Source organism: Marmota monax, unplaced genomic scaffold, assembly GCF_021218885.2.
Source record: "Marmota monax isolate L192 unplaced genomic scaffold, Marmota_monax_Labrador192_F-V1.1 WCK01_AAM20220418_F8-fsc00102, whole genome shotgun sequence".
Taxonomy (NCBI): Eukaryota; Metazoa; Chordata; class Mammalia; order Rodentia; family Sciuridae; genus Marmota; species Marmota monax.
In genome coordinates, this window is record NW_026692494.1 from 1,555,674 (window position 1) to 1,576,612 (window position 20,939).

The 20,939-nt window shown below is 50.3% G+C and overlaps 3 protein-coding genes across 6 annotated transcripts in view; 1 reads left to right on the forward strand and 2 right to left on the reverse strand.

The window, feature by feature from the left end:
• Hnrnpm (heterogeneous nuclear ribonucleoprotein M) overlaps nucleotides 1-20,939 on the reverse strand; it is a 230,330-nt gene that overhangs the window by 134,250 nt on the left and 75,141 nt on the right. The gene's annotated exons all lie outside the window — the stretch shown is intronic.
• Cd320 (CD320 molecule) lies at nucleotides 2,440-7,180 on the forward strand. Of its 2 annotated transcripts, none has more exons than XM_046443665.2 (5): nucleotides 2,440-2,634; nucleotides 5,131-5,256; nucleotides 5,927-6,160; nucleotides 6,419-6,568; nucleotides 6,732-7,180. In XM_046443665.2, the coding sequence occupies exons 1-5, from the start codon at nucleotides 2,508-2,510 to the stop codon at nucleotides 6,869-6,871; spliced, it is 777 nt and encodes a 258-aa protein (XP_046299621.1). In that variant the 5' UTR covers nucleotides 2,440-2,507; the 3' UTR covers nucleotides 6,872-7,180. The 2 variants fall into 2 exon arrangements, with proteins under 2 accessions (XP_046299621.1, XP_046299620.1); XM_046443664.2 differs by having other exon boundaries at nucleotides 2,442-2,634; nucleotides 6,729-7,180.
• Cers4 (ceramide synthase 4) overlaps nucleotides 19,882-20,939 on the reverse strand; it is a 28,170-nt gene continuing 27,112 nt past the window's right edge. For all 3 annotated transcript variants that reach the window (XM_046443829.2, XM_046443828.2, XM_046443830.1), the window contains 2 exons: nucleotides 20,463-20,619; nucleotides 19,882-20,343 (listed from right to left, as the gene is read on the reverse strand). In XM_046443829.2, the coding sequence (XP_046299785.1) occupies nucleotides 20,167-20,343; nucleotides 20,463-20,619 (334 nt within the window). In that variant the 3' untranslated portion in view covers nucleotides 19,882-20,166. The remainder of the gene's footprint in view (nucleotides 20,344-20,462; nucleotides 20,620-20,939) is intronic.

A 20,939-nucleotide genomic window follows, 5' to 3' on the forward strand; every position in this document is an offset into this window, starting at 1 on the left:
TAAAGTTGGTGCCAAGTTTAACTCATGTCAGTGCTTCAGAGGTGGGAAAGGAATGTTTCCTGGGCTTCCTGCATGCAGAGCTGATGATGTGGTGCAGGAGGCCTGGCTCTGCTCCCAGGGTCGTGGAAATAGGGAGTGGGGTGGCTCCTTCTTGGTGACTGGGTTCCAGGCCCTCTGGGTATTTGGGGAGTAATGACTACCAAGGCCCATGGGCGGGAGTTGTACTTAGAAGACCAAACAGATGCTCATTTGAGAACTACCCCCATCATTGCTCATGGGGAAGGAAGTTTAGGCACCTCCCCACTGAGGCTCCCAGTTGGTCTTGGCCACCTGCAGCTCAGTGGGGGGAACAGAGGGCAGCAAGGGCAGCTCACAGAAGTCTCACCTTGAGTGGGTTCAGAAAAGCCTTCCTGAGCCAGAAGGAAGGTTGGGAAGGAAGGTTGCTGGTCCCTGTGGAGCAGTGAGCAGAAGAGAGAAGGCTGCAGGGTGTGAACAGTGGCCTGGAGCTGGGGGAGTGTCAGGGCTGCCCCACCCCTGTAACCTCCAGTAGGTGCAGAACATCTGGCTATGTGCCAAGAGTGTCACACTGTTGGCTTCTGGAAGCTTAGAGCCAGGGGAGAAAGACCACGGTCCCAGGGCTCCTTCTCTGCTTATATGACTGGATCCCCGAAACCTCCCTCACCAAGACCCTGATCCTCAAAGGCAGGGGCACTCCCTTCCCTTTCTCCCTGGGCAGACCTATTTACCCTACTGACCTTCCCGTCTGTGATTGTATCTGAACAACATCGCCTATTATTTCCTTTTCCCATGGTAATCAGGAAGACATAAAAACTAAAAAAGAAAAACAAAAGAAAAAGAAAAAAAATATTCCAAAAGAAGATATACAACCTCTAACATTTTCAAATTGGGAAGCATGCCATTAACCTGCAAATAAAACCTTTTCTAGCTGGTGTGGTGGCCCATCCCTGCAATCTCAAAATACAAAATAAAAAGGGCTGGGTATGTAGCTCATTGGTAAAGCGCCCCTGGGTTCAATTCCTGGGCAAAACAAACAAAGACCTTTCTGTGGAAATATGGGTGACTGCAGCCTCACAGGAGACTTAGGGCTGGGAGTGGCAAACACTTGCCCGCGTGTCAGTATTGAGCGACAGTGATTTGTTTGGGACCCTGCTGGGAGTTGGAGTCACTGCATCTTCTGAAGGCAGAACTGCAAATGACATTTTTCAAGACGAAAATATTGTAGTCAGATTGGACAGAAAGACGTGTGCTAGTGGGAAGAGAAACCCCAAAGGCTGCATAACTATCTTTGATGAAGAGGAGGATGCCAGAATAAGGCACAGACAGCTCCCTGGGGTGTGTGAGAACTAAATAAGCCAATGAGGATGAGTTGATCGCATCCAGGTGACAGCCACAGAGGAACCATTTAGTCGCCAAATATCTATTAAGATACCATGTGTGGGGCATTGAGATAACAGCAGTACACATAGCATTCCTGCCCTGGTGGAGGTGGCGTTCTAGTGGGGAATAGGACAATAAACCAAAATAAGTAAATAAAATATAAAATCTGTCGGTGGCACCAAAGAGGCAGTAGGAAGGAGGGGATGGGGAGTGCCTGAGGGGAGTTGCTACCGTATTAAATAAGATCATCAGGCAATAACATTAGTGGCAGTGTGCATGAGGAACGCAAAGGAGTTTAAGTAGAAGCCAATAACATTTACAAAGCTTATAACATTTACAAAGCTTCGGAGCCAGCGCAGTGGCGCACGCCTGTTACGGGAGGCTGAGGCAGGAGGATCGAGATTTCAAAGCTAGCCTCAGCAATTTAGCGAGGCCCTAAGCAATTCAGTGAGACCCTGTCTCTAAATAAATAAAATACTTTTATAAAAGGTCTGAGGTTGTGGCTCAGTGGTAAAGGGCACCTAGGTTCAATCCCTGGTCTCTCTCTCTCTCTCTCTCTCTCTCTCTCTCTCACACACACACACACACACACACACACAAAACAAACAAACAAAAAAACTTTTACCTGGGCTGGGGCTGGGCCTCAGTGGTAGAGCGTTTTGTCTAGCATGTGCGAGGCACTGGGTTCAATCCTCAGCACCACATAAGAATGAATAAATAAGAGTCTTACCCTGAAAAAGACATTATCTGGAAATGCTCTAAAATAAAATACTCAAGTGTGCACAATGTTACAAAAAAAAGAGAATGAATAAATAAGATAAAGGTAATGTTGTATCCGTTATTAAAAAACCAAACCAAACCATTTACCTAACTTCAAGTAGGCTTTATATCATTCAATGGACTTTGCCAATGGAAAAGTGGGGAAGAGCTTCAATTTAGGGGTTACTCGTATTCTGACATTTACGGTACACAGAGCCGTCCGCGCCGCGGGAGCGAGGGGCGCAGGCCCCGCCCAGCTCTCGCGTGCGCGTGCGCGTGCGCAGGGATAAGAACCCGGGCAGACGGCGTGTGGCGGGTACAGCGGCTGGGGCGGCACGAGTAGCGGCTGGATGACGCGGGGCGGAGCACGGCGGATAGCGGCCCTGGGCCTGGCGCTGCGGCTACTGCTCAGCCTCGGGCTGGGCCTGGAGGCCGCCCCGAACCCAGCCCGAACCCGGACCTCGGCCCGGGCTCCAGGTGAGAGTCCCCTCAGCGCTCGCCCCCGCCCCTCCTAGGGCTGCGCCCCGCCCCCGCGCACTCCGCAGCGCTTTTCCATTGGCTGCGCCGCCTGTCGGTCGTGGACACTCCCCCAGCACATGGGTTTGGACTTAATAGTGTGCGGGGAGCGGGCAGTGGTGCTTTGAGAGCCTGAATGGGGGGCCTTCCACCTGGGCGCCTCCGCCTGCCTCTAACTGCCCTGTGCACCACTTCCCTTCCCCCCATGACCTGTTCTGCTGTATTATGCCCCCATTGTCACCTCTAAGCCGCCCTTCAGTCCAGCATGGTCGGGAAGACTCGTAGCAGGCACAGGTTTTCCGACCTCTAACCACGCAGGATCAGTCTCCTGGTGCTTCCACAGCAGCTGTGCTTTCCAAAAAATCTTCGTCCCGAGGCCTTCTGGCTGTTTCTTGGACAACCAGCCTCACTTTCCCATTCTCACCTCCTTGGTTTTCTGCCTTCTGGGATGAAAGTTTTCCCTCTCCAGGCGATTAAGCACGGTTCACTTGCGACCCCAACCTCACAAGTGGTTGGGCATGTTCACCCCTGGCCCACGTGATTGGTGTCCAGAGACAGGGGAGCTATCTCTGAGATCTTCAGAGGCAGCTGGGGGGGTCGGAGTGGCCTCCCTGTGCTTATAGGATCCCTAACTTCAGCTGAGAGCACAGGTTTATACCCTCCACTCTTCCATGTGGTCTCCTCTTATGGCAGACTTACCCCAAAGTCCCTGCTTTTCAAACTAAATGTTCCTGGTTCTTTAGTGAAGCTGGGCTCATTTTAACCAAGTACTAGAACTCTACACACAAATAGCTCCTTTTCTCAGAGTGCTGGGGTAGGAACTCTCTTCTCAGACGTGTGGCCCTGACCTCCACTGAGTGTCCAGTTTATGGGAGGACCATTGTTACACGTGGGAGGCAGCGCTCTCCTGGTCTTTAGCCTACCCCTTTTGTTATTTTCCTAACTGAGGCTGGGAGGGTAAATCACTGCCCTGTCCAACTCCTCTTTGATCCACTGTCCTGTACAGTGGGGCTACCCACTGCTACTTACTTTACAGAGAAATACAGTCCAGTAGGCCAGCCAAGGGAGGTCAGAGCCCTCAGAGCAGTTGGTAGCTAGGCCTGGGGAGGAAGTGGCACCTGGAGGCTGCCAGATTCCTATGGGTAGGGAAAGAAGCTGATACCTGGTTGTCCCTAGCTCTTCCAGCTCCACAGAGCTCAGGGACTGTGGCCAGAGCCCAGTTGGGCCTGGAGGCCTGGGGAGTGGGGGTTGGAGACTCAGGCCCTGGGAGTGTAGGTAGAAAGGACAATAGAAGCAGATGGAGCAAGGCCAAGCCAGGGCAGGGTATTTTTACCTCTCCTTGCTACACCCCGGAGGAAGCCTTAAGAGCCACCTCCTGTCTTTGTTTCTCAGGCTTCCTCCTGCTAGAGCAGGTCTCAGGCCCCCCTGTTCTCCTCCAGGTCAGCAAACAGCTCTAGCCTCCTGTTCAGAGTCAAGGAAGGCTCAAGTCTCATTGTACTCATCTCGGACCCTCTTGTGACCCATTGCCTGTGCATTGTCAGGGACTTCCCTGGCCTGGGTCATGAGGTCACAGCCATGACCTCTGCTGACTGTGATCTGTGGGAGGGCAGGTGTCATTGGTATAAGGACTGTTGTTTTACACGGGAAGCAGAGCTTGGTGGGTTTCTGAGGGGGACATGAGACCCCTCCCAGGAAGTAAGCTGCAATCTGAAGGCTGTGGAAGAAATCACAGGTGTAGATTGAAGGGGTGGGGAGCTTCTGGGCCAGGGAAAGGCATAAACAAAGACTGAGGAGCAAAAGACCAGGCCCCCTAGCCCAGCCATGCGGATGCCTGGAAGAGGAGCTGATAAAGAGGACAATGTGGAGGAGTTGGATTTGGTAGTGAGAGGGTCTAGGAGCCAGGGGAGTGTGGGTGACAGAATGATGTGACTGTAGTGGAGATTGGAGCCAGGGGTTTAGTGAGGAGATGATGTGTTCAGGTCAGGGAAGGATTTAGGAGGTGAGGCACAGGGCTTGCTAACAGAGCTGGTTCTCTGCCTAGGGGCTTAGTTTCCCTTTTTGCTAAGCAGGTGGAATAGAATAGACCCTGATGACCTTGACCATGAGTTTTACCTGGAACATGTGGGGGATGGCTTCTCCCCTAGTCTGTTGAACCACGGAGATTAGAGGTCTCTCTGGTAGACTGGCCATTTGGACCTGGGTTCAAATTCTGACTCTGCCACTAGCTTTGTGGCTTTCTCTTAGGGTCCTCTATAGACTATGTATCATGGCAGTGCCCGCCCAGTAGGGCTTCAAACCCCCCACACAGTGAGTGAGCGCTTTGCAAAGGGTGGCCACCTGTGTAGTTCCTGCACCCTGGGACTTGCTTGTCCCCGTGGTTGCAGCCTGTGACCCCTGGCCCTCGTGGAGAGGATTCAGACTGGGGTCTCCCAGGCGTCACTTGTGCATATCTCATAGGCCCCAGTGCAGGCTCGTGCCAGCCCACCCACTTCCAGTGCCGCAGCAGTGGCTTCTGTGTGCCCCTCACCTGGCGTTGCGATGGCGACTGGGACTGCTCAGATGGTAGCGACGAGGAGGAGTGCAGTAAGTGCCCATATCCTGGGGTGGGGCTTTCAGGGGTGGGGCCTGGGAATGGAAGGTTGTACTCTTGGGCAGATGAGGAGGGAGGAGAGGAGGGGTTGGAGTTTGTTAAAACTCAGGGTCGCGGGATGGTCAGGGCTTGCAAAATCTAGTAGAGTGGAGTCTGGGTCTTGGACTGAAGAAAAGGTGGGTTTGCTGGGCTCCACTAGAGAGGCTCACACCTGTAATCGCAGCAGCTGGGGAGGCTGAGGTAGGGGGATTGCAAGTTTGGGCCAGCCTCAGAATTTAGTGAGACCGTGTCTCAAAAAATAAAAAGGGCTGGGGATGTAGCTCAGTGGTACCCCTGTGTTCAACCCCCCAATACCAAGAAAAGAAAAGAGGTGGGGTCTGGGCTGGGGGCGAAGCTTAGTGAAAAAGTCCTTGCCTAGCTTGCTCGAGGCCCCAGGTTCAATCCAAGTTAGGTTTTTGGGAAGTGGAGTGAGTGGGGTCTCGTGGGGAGGACCTTGCTGGGAGGCAGGACCTCGGAAGGTGGAGCTAACAGGAGCCAAGGGCAGAGCCTTAGCGCAAGGTGGGTCTTCCTACAGCTGTTCTCAGAAGGCGGGACTTACTGGGAAGCTCTGTGCAGAATGCCGGGCTTTCTTGCATGGGTGTTTGGGACCTGACTGTGTCCTAGGGATCGAGCCGTGTACCCAGAATGGGCAGTGCCCTCCACCCCCTGGCCTCCCCTGCTCCTGCGATAACATCAGTGGTTGCTCTGGTGACACCGACAAGCACCTTCAGAACTGCAGTGGCCAGCCCTGCCCCGCAGACCATCTGCACTGCGCACAGGAGGACACCTGCATCCCACACACGTGGCACTGTGATGGCCACTCAGACTGCATGGACTCCAGCGATGAGCTTGGCTGCAGTACATCCCCAGGACCTCGGGGCACCTGTGGGAGTGGGGAGGGCTAGGGCTGGTGAAGAGCACCCGATATCTGCTAGGGTGCTCGTGACTGGCAGAGTGTGGACACGGCACTCTCCTGGGCCTCCTCCTTGGGTGGCGTGGCATTGTTGGGAGTAGCTCACCTGGTCTGGGATCAAGAGGAACCTCAAGAGGAGCCTCCACATGCCCCGTGCCCTGGGTGTCCCCTCCGCAACTACTGAGTGCCTGCTTTTATTGCAGAAACCAACAAGACTTTCCAGGGAGGGAGTGTCATAACCATGATGACCCCTGGGACCCTGGAGATTGTCACTTCTCTCAGGAATGCCACAGACGACTCTGCTGGGCACCAGTACAGAAGCCCAGGTGTCCACGGGGCCGTTGTTGCTGCTGGTGAGATTCTCAGCCTCCCTGCCCCTGGGCCTTTCTGGGGGAATCGGGTCTGGGTGGGGACGGGATGCAGACCACCCAGCCCCATATGTTGGGAGCTCAGTGGCTGTGAGAGCCTGTGCCTTCCTCCCACTACCCCTCTGTCCATCTCTGTGTCCCACAGCAGTGCTGAGTGCCAGCCTGGCTGCTGCCATCCTCCTGATAGTGATATGGCTCCGAGCCCAGGGGTATCTACCCGCACGGGGGCTTCTGGTGGCAGTGAAGGAGTCTCTGCCGCTGTCAGAACGGAAGACCTCAGTGCTCTGAGGACACGCTCTCACACCTCGTCGCCCCTGCCTGAGTGCAGCCAGATGAGGATTGTCTGCATGGGAACATGCGGGCAGCTGCTGGGGCCCCAGCCCTCAGAGACTCGGGTGCTCCTGGCCACCTAGAACCTTGCAGACGTGGCCCAGGAGGCTGGGACACTCCCTGTGCACAGGAGGAGTTTGGATGGAGAACACGCCACAGCCAGAGACGAGGGACTGGCCGCAGCCCCTCCCAGGGCCGGGATGGCCCTGCACCTAGACACTCCTGCCACCCTTGCTAGGGTGACGATTAAAGTTCTTCCACGTCCTCTCCCTGCCTCTGGGCCTCTGTCTTCCTGGTCTGGGCAGCCTGGGGTCTTTGTTTTACCTGTCTTCTGTGAGGTTCCAGAGAGGAGGGGATGCAGGACCTCATTCGCGGCACCCTCTCGGCCCCTCCCCCTCTCGCCTCCTGAGAGCAGGGGTGGCGGGGCTGCAGTGGCAGGGAGGTTTGCATCGATGGCAGCTTTGATGGCAGGCCTCAGGAGGAAGAGCAGAGCTCAGGCAGCACCTCCTGTCTTGAGTTGCAGCCCTTCGTCCATCATGGCCCCTCCCCCTGTGAGAAGAGGCTGTGGGTGGCCCTGGTCCCAGCTCCACCCTGCTGTGAAACATGGGTTTTATTATCAGGCCTGGTGAGGCCTACAGATCAAGAAAGACGGCCCCTGAAAAGGTCGCACTCAGTGAATATGGTGGCACATGCCTGTGATCCCAGAATTGGGGAACTGAGGCAGGGGGATGGCAAGTTAGTGAAACCCAGTCTCACAGAGGGCTGGGGATGTGTCTCAGTGGTAGAGCCTGGGTTCAATCCCCAGCACCAAAAGAAAAAAAAAAAAAGGAAGAAGATATAACTCAGATTCTTACAGTGGCGGTGGGGTCACAGGTACCTGTCAGGCTGCAGAGTCATACAGGGAAGAAGCTTCAAGTGAGGGATGTCCTTGGTCAGGAGGCAGAGAAGGCTGGAAACCTCGGGCAAAAGCCCTTATGGTGGTTTCTGTGGGAAGCAGTGGGCGAGGCAGGATAAGCAGCCCCAGGAGTAGCTAGTTCCATTCATTTTGGGAGGGTTGTGTGCCGGGGGAGCCTGCTGGTGACTCCTCTGAGGTGTCTGGTTCTTGGCTCTGGGGTGGGGCTGGGGCATGGTGTCGGAGAGCCTAGTGAAGGGAGTGTGGCTTGCCTGTGGAAGGCAGGCTCCCAGGTAGGCAGGCTGTTTCCTGTCCTTAGGAATTAGCCAGCGCTGGGCCGGGCTGTCCCTTGCTGGGTCAGTGGGGTCTCAGGTGCCTTAGTGTTCTCTGTCATAGTTCCAGTTGCTGGACTCACTGGTGGTTCTTTTGTTCCACATTAAGGTGGATTCCATGCTCTTGAGACAGGCTGGCCGAGTGTCACTTCGTGGAAAGTCTCACGTATACCCTGGGGGAAATGCTGGGACAGCCAGGTGCTCTCTGTGCTCTTCCCAGCAGGCCTGCTGCACTGTCCTTGGTCCTTGGGAAATTGGGGCTTCCAAGGGGCAAAGCAGGAGTTGCTGGACCAACAGCACTTCTGCTCTAGGGTGTTAGCTCAGCGCGTATCCTGTGAGAGTGGGTGTGAGTGGGTGTGTGAGTGTGTGAGAGTGTGTACCACGTAAAGGTCTGAACAGCTGCAGGCCCTGTTTGTCAGGCCCTCTTTACCAACGGCCACAGGTGGGGCAGAGGGCACGAGTGGGCGAGCAGCTCTGCTCTGCTCTCTGCTTTGCTGTCATGTGAGCACCCTGGGATCTCAGTGCTGTTTCCTCCAGCAGGGCTCTGTGCTGGCAGCTGCCCATCCTGTCCTCAGAATCGGCCTAGAGAGTCATTTCCAGGAAATCCGGGTTCAAAGTGGTGTGAGCATGGAGGGTCCTTGCATGTGGGACTCCATGTCTTGCTGGCCTGAGAGCCCAGACCTGCAGGCATCCTGCTTTCCCACTTGACCACTTGGTCTCAGCCTGCAGCCAGGACTGGGGACAAGAGCCCCACCCTCATCGGCAGCTCAGTGGGTCCTTTCCTTCTCCTCCTCAGTAAGGAGCCCCAAATGTCCAGTCATATCCACTCTGTGCCACCCGGATCCTTGTCTTGGAGCTGAGCCCTAGGTTTGCTGCCCTTTTTCTCTTTGTGCCCCATTCTGATTACGCATGCTGAGGGGAAAGGTAGCCTCATCTCAGGCTGAACAGGTTAGGGTCCCAGGCAGCTCCAGTGTTCTTCCCACCCTGTGTCACGGACTGTGGTCTGGGCCTCCGAGCGTGTTTCAGGGGCTAGACGTGGTCCAGGTGGGCATAGGTCCGGCACCTGGCGGATGAGTGCTTGGAAGGGTGGCCGGGGGGCTGGGTGGGGAGATGGGGAGGGGCGGAAGCTGTGTGTGAGTGTGTGTGTGTGTGTGTGTGAGTGTGAGTTTGAGAGGGTGTGAGTGTGAGAGTGTCCTTGTCCAGTCCTCCCCCACCCCTTTTTGTTATTGAGGAAAATTCACATAACCTAAATTAACCATTAACCATTTTGAAGTTGCAGTCCTGTGGTGCCTGGCCCACTGACAAGGTTGTGCAACCATCACTCTGTCTAGATCCAGGGGATTTTCATCATCCCCAAAGGAAACCCTGTGTCCAGTAGCAGTCACTGCACATCCGCTCTCCCCAGCCCCCGAGACCACTGAGTACTTTGTCCCTGTGGGTTTGCCTGTTCTAGACGCTTCACGCGAACGGGATGGTACCACCTGATCTGTGCTGTCCCCTCCCCTGAGCATGATTTCTGGGGTTGTTCGAGTCGCAGTGTTAGCATTTTGCTCCTTTCCACCGCTGGGCAGTATCTCAGCTTGTGTCCTGGCTGATTGTTCATTGCTTGCTAGGCTCTCTGGACCACGGTGCCCAGTTGTTCTCTCGCCCTCCCTAAGGTCAAAAGCAAGGCTGAGTGGAGCCCCACAGACCCAGAGTGCACCTGGGCTGCTTGGTGCCAGGTCCCCATGCCTTGGGTAGTGGTCAAGTGGAGACAGAGTGGTCCTTCGCCATGGTGTGAGGTCCTGGCTAGACCAGGCACAGGTTCGCCAGGGCCTGCTTCCACGGTGGCATCTGGAGGCTGTGTGCTGCCTGCTGCTTCTGCCCAGGTTTGGGATCCAGCTTGTGCCAAGGCTATAGCTCAGTCTGGCTGGGATAATCGGGAATGTTAGGTGCCAGCTCCTTGGTGCTGAGCCAGAAATTTTAAGCTAACGCCTTACATTCTGATTTCTTGCAACTCTGCCCTCCCTTGGTACCTGTTATCATCCTATTGTCCCCTGTCACCATGCTTAGTCTGTTGCTCATCACCATTGCAGCCCCCTTCCCCAATACCTTTGTCACTGTGGTGGCCTCCTGGAGTCACCCCTGTCTCAGCCATACTCTCTCCCTAGTCTGTGTCACATTTTCTTTTCTTTTCTTTTTTTTTTTTATTGGTTATTCAAAACATTACAAAGCTCTTGACATATCATATTTCATACATTTGATTCAAGTGGGTTATGAACTCCCATTTTTACCCCGCACATTTTCTATAATAGTTCATAGGGACAAAAAGTAGAGACAGGAATTTCTGTGTAAACTCTTAACCCCTTCAGGATGTGATTATATTTGTAAATTTGACCTTTGAAGAGGTGATTTAAGGAATGTACCAATAAAAAAAAAAAGATGATTAGGTTGGGGGTGTAGGTCTATAGTAGAGCATTTGCCCAGCATGTTCAGTGAGGCTCTGGGTTCCATCCTCAGCACTGAAAGATGGGAAGGAGCAGAAAGAAAGAAAAGAACACATGTGTCTTAAACATTTATAGGCTTTTCTTTTTTCACTTGTCATTATTCCCTGAACAACACAGTATTTCAACTGTTGGTGTACCGTGTATTTTCTACTAACATAGTCATCTGGAGACGGGATGCGGGAGGATAATTGTACCTTGGACTGCAAACTCTAGAGCGTTTCGTAAGGGACCAGGGCCCCTGCATCCAATCCCCAGCAGACATGACTGTACAGGGCACTGTTCTAGGTGCTCAGTACAGCCATTAACAAAATGGACCTCCAAATTCGGGAGGAAGTATTTTTGGAGGACAGAGGATATGACCGAAGGGGCCAAAGTGGGAGCTGGGAGATCAGGCAGGAAGCGCAGGAGGGTGGAACCTGGGGGGATGGCTGGATTCTGGGTCTGTTTAAAGGCAACTGGGCACCAGGATTGATGGCCACCTGGGGTGTGGGCGTGGAGAAGCCAGATGCAGGGGCTGAGTGAATGCGCTAGGCGAGCGGCTAACCTTGAGGCTGGGCGGCAGAGGCCTGGCCTGGGCAGGGCCACAGTGGGGCGTGGCCACAGTGGGCGTGGCCCTGGAAGGGGCCCCCTAGGAATCCAGCTTTGAGGGTGCTTCTTTTGAGAAAGAAACCTGATGGGGGAGACGGAGAGGGTGTTTGGCCCTGGGTCCGGGTTGGAGGGGAGACCGGCGGATGTGTGCGGAGGGAGGAGAGGAGCCAGGGAGAAGGAGCCCAGGGGAGGACACCAGGGCAGTTCAGGAGAAGGGAAGGAGTCAAATAAGAGGGAGTGATCACCACCGGAGTCGCCAACTGCCATGGATCAGGTCCAGCAGGCCAGAAGGAGGCCGGATGATCCGGTAACGTGGGGGTCATTGGTGGCCTTGGTGGTGAAGGTTTTGGTGGGGAATGTAGGCTGGAGGGGGTGGTGGGGAAAGCCCGGGGTCGAAGAGCTGAGCCTTCGTGTCCCCGAGCTCTGAGGCCAGAGTGCGACCTAGGATGGGAACTATTTGGAAGTAGAATTGCGTCAGTACTGAACTCACACAGACTCTTTCCTGTCGTGATTCCCTCAACAATACAGTGTAGCAACTGTGCCCGTAGCGTTTACATTGTATTAAATACTGTAAGTCTACCGAGCGCGGTGGAAAGCCATGATCCCAGCTACTCCGGAGGCCAAGTTGGGAGGATCACAAATTCAAAGTCAGCCTCAGCAATTCAGTGAGGTCCTGAGCAACTTAGCAAAACCCTGTCTCAAAATAATAATAATAATAATAATAATAATAATAATAATAATAATGATGTTTGTGTGGACAAACGTACTGCGCTGTCTCATAGATATTTCAGTAGTCATCTTCTTACATGTTAGTGAGCTTGACCATCCTACCCTATTAAAAAACATAGTGATGGGTTGGAATTGTAGCTCAGTGGCAGAGCACTTGTCTAGCACGTGTGAGGCACTAGGTTTCATCCTCAGCACCACATAAAAATATATAAAATAATTGTATTAGTGGTAAAATACAAATCATACAAAATTTACCACACTAACTATTTTTAAATGTACAAATCAGTGGCATTAAGTACACCAAATTGTGTAACTATTACCACCATCCATCTCCAGAACTCTTCATCTAGCAAAATGGAACTTCTGTACCCAGTAAACACTAATCCTACCTCCCACTCCCGTAGTCCCTGGCACCCACCATTCTGTTCTGCAAATCTGACTGTCCCAGGTGCCTCGGATGCATGGAATTGTAGTTTTTTTCTGCCTGTGATGTCTTCAGAGTTCATCCAGTAAGTAGCAGGTGTCATTTCCTTTCCTTTCTAAGGCTAATGTTCCAATATGTATTTTCCCATATTTAAAAAAGTTCCTAGCCTGGCATGGTGGCACATGCCTGTAATCCCAGTGGCTAGGAAGGCTGAGGCAGGAGGATCACGAATTCAAAGCCAGCCTCAGCAATGGTGAGGCACTAAGCAACTCGGTGAGATCCTGTCTCTAATGAAATATAAAATAGAGCTGGGGGTGTGGCTTAGTGGTTGAGTGCCCCTGAGATCAATCCCTGGTACCAAAAAAAAAAAAAAGTTCCTATGGGGCGTGGTTGTACACACCTGTAATCACAGCCACTAGGGAGGCAGGAAGATTGCAAGTTGCAGGCCAGCATCAGCAACTTAACAAGGCCCTATATAAAACAAACAAACAAAAAAAAAGGTAGGTGGGTGCTGGGGATGTGGCTAAGTGGTAAATCACCCCTGGGGCAATCCCCAGTACAAAAAAGAAAAAAGTTCCACTCCTATGACTTGCCTGTATATGCCTGTTTATCCTCTTTCTTTGGAGGGTTCGTTTTCTGATATTTGGGAACTCTTTATTAGGATGGTGCCATCCTAGGGACTACCTTCCTTAGGGAACTTGGCTGTCAACCCTTCTCAGTCCTGGGGTTGGGTGAGATTGGCTTCATCCTCAAGTCAGAAGTGGGTTCCCATTGGTCAGCAACTTTTCTCTTGGCTACCCGGTTGGTCCACAGGCAGCACGTACCAAGTTTAGGTTGTGGTCCTCTGAGATATTTTCTGGCCTTCTGAGATAATTTTTTTTTTTTCTGGGAAGATGTGAAGTCTGAAACCATTGTGTTCCACCATTGTCTTCAATCACAGAAAGAGAGAGCCAAGAAAGCAGAAGAAAGGGAGCCAGAGCCTGGGTGATGTCATGAACTTCTGGAGCAACCATGCCTGATGGTAGCCTAGTTTCAGAACTGTACAGTCATGGAAGCCAATCTCTCTTCAAAAACTGAGCTAGGTTTTTGGGTTAAGTTTTTTTTGAGGGGGTGTGTGAATGTATGTGTGGTTAAGTTTTTGTCACTTGTGACTGGAAGATTCCTAAGTGGTTCAGGAATCTTTGGGTTGTTCTGACATTTTGAATGTTGTTCAGTGTGTCAAGGTTTTCCTTCATATATATATATATATATATATATATATATATATATATATATATATATATATATATATATATATTACAGTTGGACACTATACCTTTATTTTATTTATTTATTTTTATGCGGTGCTGAGGACCAAACCCAGCAGCCTTGTACATGCAAGGTGAGTGCTCTATCGCTGAGCTACAACCCCAGCCCCTTCCTTTATATTTTGAGCTTATTGAATAGTTTGCCACCTTACTGCCATAAAGATAGTTCCTTATATTTTATTCTGATAACTTGAGAGCACTCTTCTTTTCAAACCAAATTAGATTAGCAAATAATTGAATTCAGTCTTTTAAAACTTGCTATGAAAAATAATAACTCTGCCTCTTTTACATTTCCTGCTCTTCAAAACAAACTCTGAACTCTTCCACTGATTTCCCATTTACCTTCCAGTGTGCTCTTTGAGAACATTGGCTGTGTGTGGCTTCTTGCATTTTCATACATTCTAGGGTCAGCCTGTTGTGTTCTGCAAAATGGATTCTTTTGGGAGCTGGGGTTGTGGCCCAAGGTAGAGTGCTCGCCTAGCATGCATGAGTTCGATCCTCACCATCACATACAAGTAATATAAAGGTATTGTGCCCATCTGCAACTAAAAATTAAATGTTAAAAAAATAGATCCTTTTTGAGGCCCCTCCTCCATACTGAGAATTGAACCCAGGGGTGCTCAACTCCTGAGCTACATCCTTAGTTCTCCTCCTCCTCCTCCTCCCCTCTTTAATTGTGAGAGAGGATCTCTAAATTGCCAGGCTGGTCCTGAACTTGCCATCCTTCTGCCTCAGCCTCTGGAGTTGCTGGGATTGCAGGTATTTCCCACCACCCCAGGAAAGAGTTTACTCATATAGAGCTTAATCTGTATAAATTGCTAAATCTTATGTAGATTTACTTCTAAGTAGTTAGTCTTTTTCTCATGTTATAAATGGCATCTTTTCTAAATCATTGTTGTTATGTAATAAAAATGTCTATTATATAGTGATTAAAATGCTTCTATACAGATTTTAGATTAAACAAACTTTTAAACTCTTATTAACCTATTTGCATAAGCTGTGTTGTGTGTGTGTGTGTGTATGCGCCCATGTTCGTGTGGGTCCACCCGCATGCTGGGCACTGAACCCCAGGCTTGGTGCATGCTAAGCACACACTCTCACATGCCCATCCCTGGTCTGGGCTTTTGGCACAGATATGATGTCTTAGGCAAATGATGGACAGTTTTATTCATTTCATGGTACTGGGAATTACATCGAGGAGGGCCTCACACATGCTACCACCGAGCTTCATCCCCAGTCCTTTTTATTTTGTTTTGAGACAGGGTCTTGCTAAATTGCTGAGACTGGCCTTGAATTTATAATCCCAGTAGCTGGGATTAAAAGCTTGCACCAACACACTTGGCTTCATTTTTTTTTTTTTGAGAATTTTTTTAAAAAAATATTTATTGTTTAGTTTTCAGCGGACACAACATCTTTGTTTGTATGTGGTGCTGAGGATCGAACCCGGGCCGCACGCATGCCAGGTGAGCACGCTACTGTTTGAGCCATATCCCCAGCCCCACACTTGGCTTTATTTTTAATTTTTTATTGTGGTGCTGAGGATGGAACCCAGGGCCTCCTGCATGCTAGGCAAACACTCTGCCACTGAGCCATGTCACCAGCCGGACTTCTTTATTCTTGTCAAGTTTGTCTATTTTATTAGTCTTTCACAAAACCAGTGTTGAGGTTGCCTGTCTATTCTGTTTATTTATATGTTCCTTTATTTTTCCTTTATTGAGCCTATTCTACGGTTCTTAAATTTTTTTGTTTTTCATTTTCTAATGCAAGCACATGAGGTTACAAATTCACCTTAGGATGGTTAAACTGCATCCCACAAATACAGCTGTGGAATATTTTTGTTATTCATCTGATCATGTGTATTTTCTAATATCCATCATGTTTTCATTTTTGACTCTTAAGAGGTTTTATTTGTGTGTTTTGGGGAAAACAGGGAGTGGGGGCCATTGGGTGGGGGACACCAGGTGTATGGAATTGGAATAGTCTTTATTTTACAAGACCCTGTTAATTATCGGTTCAATGCAAACTCCCCTTTCATGCATTTTTTATTAAGGTGAAATTCATATAACATAAAACCAATCATCTTAAAGTGAACAGTTCAGTAGGATTGAGTATATTCATAATGTTATAGAATCACAATTTTAGTCCACAAACATTTCCATCACAGAAACCAACCAACCAAAAGAACCATCTATCTCAGGGCTGGGGCTGGGGTAGTAACAAGAAGGAAACGGGATGGATATGATGTAATATACACTATGACAGTGTCAAATGAAACCCACTGTTTTGTATAATTAATACATGCTAATAGTTATAACTTTAAAATATAAAAAGCTTGCTTTAAGCAATACACACAAGAGGGGCTGGGACTCAGTGGTAGAGTGCTTGTCTGGCACATGTGAGGCACGGGGTTCCATCCTCACCAGAAATATATATATAATGAAACACACAAGAAAGAGGAAATAGGGCTCAGAATGGTATTTGAATTAAATAAAATGTGATATTTCTTGCAAAACAAAAACACAAAAGCTCTGTACCTATTAAACAGTTACTCCCTACCCCTCACTCCCCAGAAACTGGTATCTATAAATCTGCATTTTACTTATATATGTTTACCTCTTCTGGATATTTCAGATATAGAGTCAGAAAAATGTGGGAATTTTTGTACCTAGCTCCTGTCACCGAATGTATTTTTTTTCCTTTTAAATATTTATTTTTTAATTGTAGTTGGACACAATATCTTTATTTATTTATTTATTTATTTATTTTTCTGTGGTGCTGAGGATCGAACCCAGGGCCTTGCATGTGCTAGGCGAGCACTCTACCACTGAGCCACAGCCCTGGCCCCTTCTGTCACTGAATATTTTTGAGGTTCATTCATGTTTAACACATATTAGTACTTCCTTCCTTTTCATAATTGAATAATATTCCACTATATGGATATACCACAATTTATTCATCATTCACCTATTGATGGACATTTGGGCTGTTTCCAACTTTTGGTCATTGTGAATGGTGTTGCTATGAGCATTCATGTACAAACATTTAATTGAATCCCTGCTTTCAGTCTCTCTGGTTATATACCTAGGAGTGGAATTGCTAGATCATGTGGTCATTTTGTGTTTCACTTTTTGAGAAGCCACCAAACTGTTTCACAGAGGTTAACCATTTTTATATTCCCACCAGCAGCGAACATGGATTATTTTGGTTTTCCACATTCTCAACAATACTTTTCTTTTTAATTTTACTCATTCAATGGTTATGAAGTAGTATCTCATTGCGATTTTAAGGTCTTTGTGTGTGTGTGTGGGGGCGGTTACTGGGATTGAGCTCAAGGGTGCTTTACTGCTGAGTTGCAGGCCCAGCTCTTTTTATTTTGAGACAGGGGCTTGCTATTGTGATATTGCTATTGCCTGAGCCTCCCAAGTCAGTGGGATGATAGGTGTGTGCCACTGTGCCCAGCTCACTGGTTTTGACCTGCATTTTCCTAATATCTCATGATGTTGAATATCTTGTCATGTGTGTGTGTGTGTGTGTGTGTGTGTGTGTGTGTGTGTGTTTATATTTTGTGGATGATGTCCATTCAAGTTCTTTGCCTTATTTTATTTTATTATTATTTTTGTGGTGCTAGGGACTGAACTCAAGGCTTTGCATGTGCTAAGCAAGCACTTTACCACTAAGCTACATCCCCTAACCCTGTATAACATTTTTGAACTTTATAGAAGGTCCACAAAGTGACCCTTATAAAAGGTCACTTTTATAAAGTGGTGGTACCCATTGAAGCTCCTCCCAGTAATGGATGTGTAATTTCTTTTGACCTCATTCTTTCCAACACTTGATTTTTTGGGGTGGTGGTGGGTAGTACTGGGAATTGAACCCAGGGACACTCTACCACTGGGCTACATCCGCAGCCCTTTTTATGTTGTGAGACAGGATCCTGCTAAGTTGCCCAGTCTGGTCTTGAACTTGTGATGCTCTGGCCTCAGCTTCCCAGGTTCGGGGGAGTTCACATGTGTGCCAAAGCACGGGCTTGTCTGATTTGTTGTCAATTGAGTGGATCTAAAATGGCATCTTGTGGTCTTGTTTTCCATTTCCTTGGTTATTTGTGAGGTTTAGTGTGTTTTTATAAATTTATGGGTTTTCCCATCTATATGTGTCCATCATATGTTTTGTCCTCGGTTTCTAAGGTTAGTTGTCCTGTTCTTGTTGAGTTTCAGGTGTATGAGAAACACTAATACCTTACTAATACAGTAGCTACATTAGTATCTAAATGTATCTTCAGAGAGAAGAGGAAACATGTTTGTAGTATTGCTAGTTATTGCCAAGTTCCCCTCTAGGGGGCGTGCCATTTGGCGGCTCTACTTTCCTACAGGTCTCACCAACAGAGGGCGCCATCACCCTGCATTTTGCCAGTACTGGTTGCATGTCCCTAATCCGAAATGCCTAGATCCAGAAATGTTTGATTTTGGATGTTTTTTGGATTGGGGACTATTTGCAGATACATACTGAGATACCTTGGAGATTAGATACATGTCTAAATAGGAAAATCATTTGTTTCACATACACCTTATATGCATGACTGAAGGTCATCTTATACAGTGTTTTCGGTGAGCCCACGTTTTGAATGTGACCCCTCCCGCGAGGTCAGATGTGGAATTTTCCATTTGTGGCATCACATTGGTGCTCAAAGATTTTGGAGCATTTCGAGTTCTGGATAAAGGATGCTCAATCGTTATTACCGTTTTTTTTTTTTTTTTTTTTTGGCCAGTATGTCACTGTCACTGTGATTCGCACTCTGCTTTTTGTTGTGTAAGGCTGAGCGTCCTTCGTGTCAGGGCCGTCTGCTGTTTCCCCTGGGGTCCATCAGTTCATCGTTTCATTCCAGCTGCCCTCTGTGCTGAGGATGGAACCCAACTCTGCTGGTGCTAGACAGATGCTCCACCACCCACCCACCCCAGCCCTCTCTTCTCAGTGATCTGCTGTTTCACCTCCCGATTTGATCATCCCTTCTTCTTTCCTTTCCTCTCTCCGACTCTTCTCTCATTCTCCGCCTCCGTATTCATCATGCTCTCCCCAGGGCCCCTCCTTCTCTGCCTCCTCTGGCTCCTTCTCTTTCCCTGCTAGCTGTCTCATTCCTGCGCTGCTTGGGGCTCTTTTCCCTGCATCTCTCACCACTGTCTGATCTCGTCACCGTCTGTTGCCCCCCTCGGTGGAGACAGGGAGCCCTCTCCTCTCTCCCATCTCCCCTATTTGCTGAGAAGCACCAAAGATAAGGGCTCCGTCCCTCCTCACTGTGCCCCCAGCCGCCTCTTTCTCGATGGTCATAATTTTACAGTAGCGGGTCGTGGTATGGTCACACATGCACATAACCTAATTTGGTCAGTTTCGCCGCCCAGTACTGCCCCTTTCCCTCCCATCCTCCACTTGCCTCCATGGGGTCCCCGCGATCCCCCTGCAGCTTCCACAAAGGAGAGAAAACATGAGCCTCACTTTCTGCCTCCACCCAGTCTTGACCCTCATGACCCTTCACTCCTCCACTTTACCCTGCTATTTCTCCTCTCTTGGATCTTGTCCCTCTATTTTTTCCTGATGGCCTGTCCTCTGTCCCCCCTCTGTCCCTTACCAGTTTCTTCTCTAGTGTACCCACAGTGTTTCTTTGGCCCCCACCACCCCTTACTTCTGCGTCATGACTGAGCTCCACTTGGGTGTGTCCCTGAAGGCAGTGGAGGCTGACCACATGTGGACTTTGTGGCTGTTTCTGGGGTGTGGGACACAGGTCCTCCAGCCTCTCTTGGAGAGGTACCCTGTTCCTGTGTAGCTCCTGAGGGGACAGTGATCTCACCTAGGCTGACCCTTGGGAAGCCTGTGGGAATTTACACCCCCACCCAGACCTCCTTCACTGGCCCGAGGGAGTCTCCAGGTGGCTTTGAGCAGGGCTGCAGGCACAAGCTCCCTTCCCACCTCCTGCTTGGACTCTGACCTTAAGCAAGTCTGCGGCTTCCGGTGCTTAGTTTGCCTAGTGTGTAAGCCAGATGTGAGCAGCTGGCTGAGCACTGCCCAGGGTGGAAGGTGGTGGCCTTGCCCTGGGGTAGCTGCACCTCCATGCCCCTGGGTCCCCTGGAGGTGGCAGTGAGGATCTGGTTGATGGTGGCCTTCTTGGGATCTTACGGAAGGACAGGGAGCTGCACCAGACCCAAGTTCTCAGGCAGAGAATTCAGCTCCGTTCAGCTTTTATTGGACCTCTTTCATCCAGGGCTCCCCACGGCCACCAGGGTGCAGCCTGGATGTGGCTCTGGCTGGCAGCAGTGTCCTGCTGCTGCCTTCTGGCTCTGTCTAGGTGCCCAGAGGGAGGGGGAGGGGAGGGGCTGGAGACAGATCATCAGCCTCTGGCCCATCTGGGGCCGGGCTTCCCTGTGAGTTGGCTCAGAGGCTGCCAGTCCAGCCACCTCAAGTACCCAAGGTGCTGGGGGCAGCCCCTCATTGCCAGTTCTTGGCAGGCTATGTGCCTGGCACGTGCCCATTGGCCAGCCGTCCGGCTGCCCGGCTTCTAGGGCCGTCAGCTGGGGCAGCCCTGGGCTGGCGAGTCATCCCGTTCTTCATCTGTAAACCTTCTGGGGCCAGCCCGTCGTCACTGGAGTCCGACTCTTCCACATCACTGCGAATGTCCTTTGCCATCTGGGGAACAGAGCCGGGTGGAAGCTCAGAGCAGGTAGGAGCTTGGGGCAGGGCAGGGCTGGGCCAGGCTGGGATGGGGGCTCCCAGAGGCATACAGGAGCTACCCTTGCCCGATGTACCTGACCCTTCCTCAAGAAGTTGATGAGCATGCGCAGGATGAGGCCGAACCAGTACACGTGTAACACCTGCAGCATCATCAGAAGCATGTTGAAGAAGTAGTAGCCAAAGAAGGGACCCCTGTCCAAGATGGACTCATAGTAGGTGGTGTAGATGATCCTGCAGCAGGAGGGAGGGAGAGAGGAAGGGGTCTCACCAGCTGCTGTGGACCCTAGTCCTAGGAACACCTAACTTGCATAGTCTTTCTTGCTCTGGAACTTTCTGTGGCTCCCCAGTGCTGTCCCAGACTCAAGATACTTATCCACTTCCGCTGGGTACACAGCCTCTGCTCCCTGTTAAACTAGGTCAGCACAATAGACGCTGTCAGCGGGCCTTGCCCAACCATGAGCCCCAAGGGGATGCTTAGTATCCCACGGCGCTCCTAGGCGGCCCTTTCACTTCTTCTTGTATCTCCTTAGGCCCCAGCCCCTCGTCCCCTT

What these genes read in the sequence shown, in the direction of transcription:
- Cd320 (XM_046443664.2), top strand. Translation starts at nt 2,508, where the DNA reads ATGACGCGGGGCGGAGCACGGCGGATAGCGGCCCTGGGCCTGGCGCTG. An exon ending in CAGCGATGAGCTTGGCTGCA is followed by an intron (nt 6,161 to 6,418) that starts GTACATCCCCAG and finishes CTTTTATTGCAG; the next exon opens with AAACCAACAAGACTTTCCAG. An exon ending in CGGGGCCGTTGTTGCTGCTG is followed by an intron (nt 6,569 to 6,728) that starts GTGAGATTCTCA and finishes TGTGTCCCACAG; the next exon opens with CAGTGCTGAGTGCCAGCCTG.